Source organism: Xiphophorus hellerii, chromosome 9 (assembly GCF_003331165.1).
Source record: "Xiphophorus hellerii strain 12219 chromosome 9, Xiphophorus_hellerii-4.1, whole genome shotgun sequence".
In the NCBI taxonomy this organism is placed as follows: Eukaryota; Metazoa; Chordata; class Actinopteri; order Cyprinodontiformes; family Poeciliidae; genus Xiphophorus; species Xiphophorus hellerii.
The window spans coordinates 19,105,666-19,116,628 of NC_045680.1; the positions used below are offsets into that span (position 1 = coordinate 19,105,666).

General features: G+C 37.0%; 1 protein-coding gene across 1 annotated transcript; it reads right to left on the reverse strand.

Moving 5' to 3' along the window:
* Window positions 1–208: 208 nt before the first annotated feature.
* On the reverse strand, window positions 209–10,232 carry bsg (basigin). Its single transcript, XM_032571867.1, has 9 exons — window positions 10,011–10,232; window positions 6,352–6,702; window positions 5,270–5,435; window positions 4,598–4,686; window positions 4,351–4,487; window positions 3,975–4,248; window positions 1,900–1,924; window positions 1,743–1,816; window positions 209–1,330 (listed from the first exon to the last, which is right to left on the reverse strand). The coding sequence occupies exons 1-8, from the start codon at window positions 10,072–10,074 to the stop codon at window positions 1,756–1,758; spliced, it is 1,167 nt and encodes a 388-aa protein (XP_032427758.1). The 5' UTR covers window positions 10,075–10,232; the 3' UTR covers window positions 209–1,330; window positions 1,743–1,755.
* Window positions 10,233–10,963: the final 731 nt, after the last annotated feature.

Here is a 10,963-nt window from a genome sequence, read left to right on the forward strand (position 1 = left end):
GGCAAGTCTTGAGGGAAGCTTCAGTCACAGTGCAGAAATTGACGTCTTACTGTCCAGCATTAACGTAAAAGCAGCACTTTAACATTTGCCATTAATGGCAAATTGTGAGATGTCAAAAATATACCTTTTGAACTAAAATAGCAACGACAGATCTAAAGGAGGCGGCTTATAATGAGAGCTAAATTAAAACTTTCAGAGTAAAAGACAGTTTTAAATTTCAATATCTTTATTTCAGTTTGTGCAAGTTGTACAAAGAATGGTATTCCACGTTGATGGAAGGTACAGCACTTTACACAATTCTGGCTAAGTCTTTAAATCTTGAAACTCTATAGTGTAACATTCAATCACCACGTTGTTCAGGTTAAATGGAATATATGGCTTCTGGATTATCTACACAGTGAAGAGGACAGAAAACCATTCAACAATCAGATAACTGTTTCAGATCACAAGAAGCAAAGAGGAAAAAAAAATTCAGTAGTATTTATTTTTTTTAAAATGCGTGCACATTGCTGAAGTTGCACTGCACTGGTGCAACACCTAAAATATTTTGCACTTGGTCCAAAATAATCCTCTTATACTGGGGTGGTTAACCGAGCAACAACATGTGCCCCAATTTTAATCTGAGGTTTGAAAAACAAATGGAAAATAAAATAAAACATTACTAAATGCTGTTCTTTTAAAAAAAAAATTAAATAAAAAATTGTCACACATTGAATGTTAGTAAATTGTGAATTAAATTTAAAGCCTCAGATCTAACCCAATGTTTTCAGGTTTTTAAAGAATGAAGGAAAGAACAAAAAGGAACCCACATGAAAAGCAGTTTAAGGCAAAGTAATAAAACTCTGCAGAGCAACGTTTGGGGGGTTGCAACAAATCATACATGAATTCCAGTAAACTTGTATGTTTTAAAACAAGGATGGCAACTATCTGGATCAAAAGTACACTCACTTGTGAAGAAGTGTTCCAAATCAGAGAATGAAATGTGGCTTTATGTTAGGCCTGTGCAGGAAAGCTTGAGCATAAAAAAAACTGAAGATCACAAAACTATGCATTCTCATGTAATTTTTTTACACCACACGCTTGGCTAGAACAGCTTTAAAACTCATGCAATATTTGTCACATGGCCTCAAGCAGAAAGGGTTGTTCCACACTACATCCTGCCTGCACAATGTTAAAAATTAAGCATAAAAAAGGAAAAAAAAAAAAAAAAGGAAAATTATTCTCCTAAAACATCAACACTCAAGCACAAAAAAGGTACTTTAAAAATTGTATTGCACAATATAATGTGCCACACAACAGTTGAATCCTGGAGTGCCAACTTGACATCCATCTAGAAATAAGAGGGGACAAAAAAAAGTAAAAACATTTTATTGAAATTGCCACTTAATGCTTTTGCAAACCTTGTAAACTTTTGTACCACTTCTGATGTCAGCACTGCAACCTTCCATCGAGTTAATGGGAATTTGATGACAGAGCAACAGAAAATAGCCCATAACCATGAAGCAGGCCAACAGTGACTAATACCCCAAAATAAAATTCTGTGCAACTTAATAATGCACCGTGATTAGTGCATTGTAAATGGCAAACTCCTGGTAGGACCTGGTGAAAGTTTATACACTTAACACATGCACTTCTATTTCACAGCTATGTATGAGTGCTTTAGCAAGATGGTGTATATTTTCCCATTAAAAAGAAAAAAAAAACTTTGCAGATTAAGTTGCTTAAAACATAATTCCACATACCTCCTTCATTTTCTTAGTTTGCATTTCTTTGCCTCACATTCTTCTCCTTGTGGTTTGCAGTAGAATTGCTCTTCCTGGAAGACAGACAAGCATGAGCTCTCTTCTAGAAAAAAGGCTGAAGATACAAAAAAAACCAGAAAGCTGTGACTGTACTTACAGAGGAGCAGCTCCTGAGTCATCGTCTGAACAAGCAGCGTGTTAGTCATTGAGGAGAGGGAAGGGAAGAAGAAGAAGGAAAAAAAGAAGAAGTTAATAGCAGCTTACAGCTGGGTAGTGAGAGACATGTCTACACCATTTTAACCAATGACTGTAGCAAATGGTAATAATGACAACCTCCAACATGACTGCAATGGCATGACCGGATTCAATTACACATGAATAGACATGCCCATCTGGAGCATTTCTGACAATGAATGATGCAACTATAATCATACAATGGTGATCCTTTAACCAGTTCAACTGGAATAATTTGTGTTGGAGAAAAAACAAAAACAAAAAAACATCATTTATCAAATGTAATTTTGACAATTCTGTTGCTTCGGCCAATCTCCAACAACATTTAAACACATCATTTGGCACTCATCTTTTAATGCACCGTCCCAATGCAACCCTAAGCATCACAGACGCTCATGCAATACAAGCAAGAGATAACACACTGCAACAGTTGTATTCTTCAGCTGAAACAGCTCAACACACATCCTGGCAATGTATAGTGAAGTTTCACACCTGAGCAACACCATGTATTGACAAGATAAAAAATAAATAAAGAAAGTAAGGTTCCTCTGTGGCCGAGCGGTGAATGAGACGAATGGCATAGACCGGTTCTTACAAGAGTTGCCTCGCAGTTGACATGCATTAAGTACAAGATGCAGAACACATGCAAACAAGTCGCTGGTTCCTTTACTTTTAAACCAACACGGCGTCATATCAAACCAATACACTACTTCAAGTGTCTCATCTGACTCTTTCATTGGCTCAAAAAAACAAACAATAGAGTTTAGGCAAAACCAAAAAAGTGAAAGTGAATATTTGGAGCTTGCTCTATATATAACATTCAGCGCCAGTGAAAGAGTGACCAAATCTTTGAGCACATTCCTCTTAGAAGTGGTTACTATGAAAGCAGTTCATTCAGACTCCCATAGCTTTTTTTTTGTCCCCCACGCGGCCATCTCAGCTCAACCACTTCAGTCTGACATGCAGTTTTTGTTCACTTACCAAAATGCAAAATCAGCAGCGAACAGAGAAGTCAAAAATGTAAAAAATAAAAAATAAAAAAAAGGTTCTATAACAGATTGTTTACACAGCAGTAGAAGCCAATTCCTGAGCTATATTAAAATTGTAAATAATGACAAAACTAAAGACAAAATTGTCAAATTAAAAAGCATGTTCTTCTTCCCTCTTCCTGAAAGTTTGTCTTGAACTAAACACCATCTAAACCCCAGTTCTGCAGGGATTGGGAAAGCCCATAGAATCACAAGAGACAGTAACTTATAGGTTTGATAATATTTAAAACTGAGAAATCCTACTACAGTGTTAGCTACACAAAACATCTGAAATTGGCATATAAAACTCCCATGTTCAGCTGCCTTCAGGGTCCAGTACACGTCACCATAGACATTAAATCAATAACACACATTTTCAAACAAAAAGTTAAAATTACAAATAAATCTTAACATATTTACTTTGGAATTTTAAAAGACTGCTCGAGCAAAAAGGTGGAAAGCCAAAAAGGCAATTCCTTACCTATTCAAAATCTGACTGCACTGATTTTTTTGGTTATTTGTTGGAATTTCTTTACGTTTTCCCTTCAGCTTACTTTTTACATAAAGTTAACCCCCGATTATTCATAGTGCTCAATTAATATGGAAAGGCAAGATGATTTAACCACAGAGTAGTTATAAGTTAAGGTATAACTATACCTATAAGTAACAAATGAATATTTCTTAAAAAAATAGACTGCCAAAAACAAAAAAATCAGTAGAACATCTTTGGGTAAACCTAAAGGATGGGATACATGTCATTATTAAAAATAAACAAAATATTTTTTAAAAAGAGTGAGAAATTACTAGGCATAATTTGAAGGGCTATTTAACTGGGAAAAATTACAAACCATCTCTCTTCTAAATTCTTAGAAAAGTAAAACCATAGCAGACTCAGAGCCTCATACTTCTGTTCTTTGCAGGTTATTTTATTTAAATTTCTGGGAGCTTGTAGAAAAAGTCGAGTACATACCATCAGTGACGTCATCGGGCTTTCTCCTCTTTTCATAGATGAAGATGACCGTCACAAGGATGATGACCTCGGCCACAATGCCCAGGAAGGGCCAGAGAGCAGCCAGGCGACTCCGGACACGGAGAAAGATCTTGTCCTTGTTTTGGCCGAGTTCATTGTTTCCAGAGCAGAAGTAGTATCCACCGTCGGACTCAATGTTCAGGTCTTCAATGGTCAGCATGGTCTTGTTAGGGGTGCTCTTGATCTCATATCTCTGAGTGCCATTAACAATAGCCTGTTGACCATATTTAGAGGAACAAATATTCATAAAAACCAGCTTAATCTAAAGGAATAATTTTCTTTCTACATCGAGTCTTTAAAAACACTGTATTCCCACCTTTAGTTCGCTGCCCTCCTCTTTATACCACATCCAATCAGTGGGAAGGGGGTGACCATGAGCAACACAAGTGAGCACACTTTTGTCATTCTCATTACCGTGCTCCGAGTGCTTATAGGCTCCAACATAAGGAAGTGCTGTTAAAAAAAAAGAAAAAAAAAAGCATTAAATATAGTCATTTACCCCTGATTATGTAGATCAACTTGGCAACATCTGAACCAATTCTGATGCATTTATTTTCACTTACTTTTCACCTCAATGACCCGCTTCACTAGTGGGTCAGTCTCAAACACACATTCATAGCGTCCAGACTGATGATAGGTGATCTTCTCCAAACTAAGAGACCAAATAATACACCACCGATTGTTAAACATGGAAATGCATATGCATTTTCTTTTCCAGCACTGGGAATCAAAGCAAAAACTGACTAAAGCTGTGGCTACTTTCATGATGATTAGTTTTTCCACTCAGTCAAGCAGAAAAAAACAAAAATACAACAGAATGCAGTTTATGCTCAATAGCTGGGTGAGAATCTAAAGCCGCTTGTCTGCTTAAATATTTCAAATTTCCAGTCAAAGTTCCGCTTTGTTTGTCGCTACTGTCCTGCCTTCCCTCTAAAATAGAGAATTAAGGTCAGAGCAAGAGAGTACACTGCTAGCGGCTCTCATCCCTGCCGCCAAGAGCCTCAGCAAAGCTGCATGTCTGCACGGTCCACCTCCCCACTAATCAAGAGTCGTGAATGGCTGACTGAAACCCATAACACTGCCGCTAATACAGGAAGCCTTACAGAGGGAGGGAGGTGGAAAAAACAAATAAGCAAAAGTAAATGACAGTAAAATGCATTGTAAAATGTTTCACCGTCAATCAAAAACAGTTGGACACATCCATTTCTGTAATCTTAGGAAGAAGAGTTTCTTACTTGTATGAAGCATAGTTAGAAGAAGAGGACCTTGACTTTTCAATGGGTTTATCATTGTGTGTCCAGTAGGAACCCTTACTGAAAAGGGTGGAATCCGTTAAGTTGCAGGTGAGAATGGCAGAGGTTTGGTTGCTGACCTCAGAAGGTTCAACATTGATTTGTGGGCCTGCAAGGTAAAGAGAGGGAATAAGACAAATCCTTTAATTTTTTTCCTCACAAATATAAAAACCACTATTAGGAGGTTAAAGCGTCAACCACCAAGAAATATTGGATTTCATTTAGTGAAACTACAATAAGGTCACAAGGGGAGAAAGGTTTTTGGTAAATACATGCAGAAGAAGCAACATTTGGGAGAATAAGTTTCACTGCCAAATAAGTGGTTATTTATATAATACTTGTACCATTTTGTTTCCATTTGCTTCAATTGCAAGACATAATACTGGGCCTCAAGGCAGAACACTGCCCAATGGCTGAGAGCCTGTTTAATAACTTGCTGCCATCTTATGTGCTTATAGTCCAGTGGGCTATAAGCAACAAGAATGTCTACAAGCATTAAGAGGCATTTACAATGTTAGTATCATTTAAGGATAATGCCAAATCTACAGAGAAGCAGCACTAATGAAGTAATCTGACACCCTTTTGAAATCGAGTAAAGATTTTTTTTCCATTCATTTTCTAAACCTGGTTATCCTAGTTAACCACAGTCATTGTCCTATTGAGGCCATTTGCAAATTTCAAGCCTTATGACCAGTATTATGAGCAAGATTATAATTGCACTTAACCAAGTCTTGAAAGAGGAGGAGGTGAGGGGGGTATCAGATTAAATGCATACTTTGCAATCAGGTGATACAGGATTAAAGGAGCAGTTGGGCTATGCTCTGAAACCAGGTTCAGTCAACTACAGGGCAACCTTGGAGTTTCTTAGGAGAGAAAGGGAGAGCATGTACTAGATGGAGCAGGATTGAGAGGATACTGAACCAGGAAAACAGGGCAGGAAGTAGACGCCCAGGATTTCACTAATGAGGAGCTAATAGCTACTTCGATGAGCGTCTCCTCATTTCTTTCCCTCCTCTTCCACTCACTTTCGATCGCAATAATGTTTGCCTGCGAGCGGATCCACTTGATTTTGGGCGTCTTCTTCAGATCATTGCGGTCGGGGTCGTTGGAAGCGCGGCACTCGTATGTGCCCGTGTCGTCAAGAGTGAGGCTGAGGAGGTGAATGGTGCTGGCGGCGTGAGCTATGTATGTGGCATTTATTCTGACGCGCTCATTTCGTGCCCCATCGAACAGCTGGGTGAGCGTTTCATTGGACTCCTCGCCTTCTACAAACCACCACTGCACCTCAGGAATGGGGTTCCCTACTACCTCACAGTGCAGCTCCGCACTGTCGTTGATTAGTTTGATCTGAGAGAGGGGGGATTTTATAAAACCCGCTGAGCGCAATTTACAGCCAGCCCAGCGAATTACAAGAAATGTAATAAGTGTGTTAGAAGCAAAGAAGATGAATGAATGATTGATAAAGATGGAGGGAACAAAAAGCATACAAAAAAAAGAGACAAAAAAGTTAATAAAAACCAAGGAAATGAAAATATGACAGCAAGCCCAAAACATGCACATATAAAAATCAGAGTAACATTTACAGCCAATTCTTAGGAATATTGTTGATCACACTTAGAACACTGATCAATTAAAATAAATGCAACATAAAAGGCAGCCGTAGATGACCAAAGCTCAATTGGCAGCAACATTTTGACTAAAAACCTTGTGGTATAAGATGATAGAATATTACAGATGAGCTCTAATGGTTTGCAACTTGTACTTCAATGTATTTTAATGTTAATGTCAAATAATGCACTTGAGTATGACTTGTGCTATGAAGATAAACTTGCCTTACCCAGATTCAAAGCCAACTGCCTTCTAGGCTCTTTTATACAAAAATACTTGCTCACATCCAGGTTTTTTTTTTTTTAAGGAACAACGCATTTTGGTTTAAAGTCAGCTTGTAGGTCAATATATTTGGTAGTAATCTCAGTGTTAATGTCAAGTCAAGTTGGAATTTACGGCACAGCTTTTACTGTAAAAAGAATATAGTTTAAGATTTAAGACATTTTTCAAAAACCACTAACTTCATTAAATTATCTTACACTTGACAAGTAGCAGGATTAAAACCTAATCTGTTACTGGTAAATTTTTAATCCTCTTAATGATTAAGAGCCAGATGAAAAAAACTGAGTTGAGGGCTTTTCTCTTTAGCAGTATTAGATCACATGGATATTTCTTATTAAGACAGAACCATAAAGCAAATGTAATACCAAATAAGCTTGCTCACCAAAAAACCTTGGTCATCCAAAGACACCAAAACAAAGCATTTGCACTAAAACACAATGTATAATGTGAGAGAACAAATAGAAAAGCAGATGAGGGTGGAAAATGCAGATGAAATCAAGATAAAAAAAAAAAAAAAAAAAGTGAAAATGTACGAAAGACATTTAGAGCCAAATAGCGTTTGTTGATAGCCGTGCCAGGTTTGCTCAACAACAGTAACTGTCAATCTAGGTTAACGCTAGTCATTTTTAGGCCATCATGCCATTGATTTAATGGAGGCTTTGCACACATTATTACAGAACAAAGGAATCGCAAATATCACAAACTAGAATTACTGCATTAGCAAACGTTTTGAAGAATCGTGCATTGATCTTCACATCAATTTTATTTTATTTACTGCACATTCAAATGACTCATCCAAACAAACAGTTGGAGAAGCAAGAAAAATATTTTTGGCCATTTTGTGACGACCAGAAAATCAGGTTTAATTACTCACAAGGATTATGCCAGGTAAGCTAGCAAGTATGACAACTAGAGCTCCAAAGTAATAAAGGCCTGCTGGAGTGATTTAGGATTCCTGTCCTTTCCACAAGTATAGCTGACCTCCATGTACACTCACAGAGCGGAGCTGTATGGCTGCTCAACACGCAAGCAGAACAAAAAACATGTTCCCAAACAGAATATGCTATTGACAAACCACACTATCTATTAATATTAAAACACTGTGTATAAACATTTGACTGAAGCCGTCTTCATAACCTTTGACAAAATGCAAAATGTCAGCAGGTCACAAGAGGGATCTCTGGTTGTCAACAAAAGCTTCAGGCGCTGTACATATCTTGCAACTTTCCACCATTACCAAAGGTCACCTTCAGAGCTTGTGCAGCATGGCTGTTCAAATTAAGCAGAAGTCTACAGTAAAGTTTGGTTGCATGTAATTTTCTATTTTAACCATATGTTCTGTAACATTAGATTAAGGATTTAGTGCTTGAAGTTCTTTTAAAAGTTCAGATTTCCAAAATTAGTATTTGACATTTGAATGAGAGCAGCAAAGACAATGTGCCTCAAAAAGGTTACACTCTGAAATAAACAACAGTTGTTTTAAAAGATTACTTTTTAAGAGAGGCAATATATATATATATATAAAACAATGGACTAAAACATATATATACACATTTTTTTAATCAGCCAAATGTATTTTTCACCTTTTTAAATCCATGGAAAACAACACTTCAAAACTAAAATCTGTAGACCTCATGTTACATTTACGCTGAAGGACTGGTATAAAGTCAAACCCCTTTAAAACAAGTTTGTTTGTTTTTTTGTTTTTTTTAAAGGTATTTTTTTTAAAGCAGAATGTGCTGCCAAAGACACACCAAAAAATTTTAAATCTTTTAGAAGCTCATAATTTATGTAAACGAGTGTGGAAGAATTCCCAACCAGTATTACATAAAAGAATAAAGATTATTTCGATTAAGTTACTGTAAGTCAATCAGTGCTGCCCCAAGATAAAGTCAACTATTACTGTGTCAAAAATGATTATCTTAGCATAATCAAGCCTTTTCAAAGATTACCTTGAAGAAAAAGTTCAAATTCTTTTGAATGCAAGAAAATGCTACTGCTGGATTTTTCTTTTAACAGTTTCGGGAGCTATTTAGGGTAATTAAAGTGTCCTTTTGGATTCAACACCATCATGGAAGCCAAAGTGACTGCGAGATAAACTAAGAATCAGCAACTAATAATGTATAATACATGTTTGTGTCATTTTATAATTTTTTTTTCCTGTATTGATCATAAACGAAAGTCATCATCGTGTCAAAGAATTGAGTCGCACCGTAAAGCTTACAGCAACAGACTCGTTGAGGACACGATCTTTTAACACACAAGATGGTGCCCAATGCAATCCATTAAATTAAAAAGGACAGATAATCTGGTTAGTAACGCAAGTAATCATCTGAAACGTTACGCAATCCGAGGTTAATTTTACCACGGCTCAGAGGACGCACGTTACTCGGAGGACGCTGTTAATGTCCCCCTTTAAAAAAAAAACATCTTCTTCCTAGATTAGTCATACGTTTGTTAGTTTAAGACGTGTCTTTAAAGCGACAAAAACGCAGATTTTCCAGCGTCACGGTGCGTCATTAAGACGGTTTACATAAAACGCTCTTTAGCCTTCTCCACAGCAAATTAGCTAAACGTTTCAACGGCACACCAACAAGACGCACCCGTTCAAACCTCCCAAACCAAAGGTTTCAAACGTCCTAATAGTTATTTTTGTGTTGTTTGTTAGTTTTGTTTTTTGTAATAGCCATAGCACGTTTTACTATGAAAACCGTTTGAGGACGGCGAGCAAAACAAAATGTTCGTAGTCGGGGCAAAGTCTACACTGAACCAACATGGCTGACACAATTCTTACCTGTGGACGCGTCGGCTCGCCAACAGCACAAAAGTAGGGCAGCGAGAGCCCACAGCAACTTCATGGCTGACGACTGTTAACGATTTTCGCCACGAATAAACACGATGCGAGGTTGTTTGCGGGGAAAAGTCTACTTTTTCCCGCGAGCCTCCTTGGTCCTGAAGCCGAATCTTCAATGCCGACAATGAACTGATGTGCTTGGTCGTCCTCTACGCACACGCCCTTATCAGCACGTACGCATGACGTCAAACAAATGGGCGTGGCCATGCAAACATGTTTCATTATGTTTAACCATTTACTGAAACTAAAGGCCCGACTTATAATCGACACCATTTTACCATTATACTAAATGGACATAAATCAACAAATTTGCTAGGACAAATTATATTTCCTTTGTAATATAATTACAAAGAAAATTTGCCAGATTTTATTTATTTATTTTTGTAATTCTGGCATTTACAAACAACACTAAAAATTAGTTGCATGCCAAAAATGTTGGGGTAAAACTCAAAATTGAATCAATTGCCACGCTTTATGATAACTGTGTCCTTTTTTAAAGATGATTTTATAGAAACGGCCATATTTCTCATCAACAGGATTTTAATTTCCGATTTAATTTCTGATTTCAAGGAGTGCCATGGGCTTTCTCAAGAAATTTATCTTGAGAAAGCCAGTTCAAATATGTTTGATCATTCCTTATTGCACAACCTTTGTATATGATTGAATTTCTACATTTACTCATTCCCCAGTGATTGACTCATCTCCCTTTCCTAATTCATAATTTCACTATCAATAAAATTGTTTTGATCTGTTACTTAGTTTAATCATTTCAAATGGGTGTTTCTATTAGTTTTGTACTTTGTTTTTAACCTCTTTAAAAAGCTTGTGCTAAACTCAGTGCTTCATAAATAAATTTTGACAGATCGATATATCATCCCTAGTCCTGGACCCCT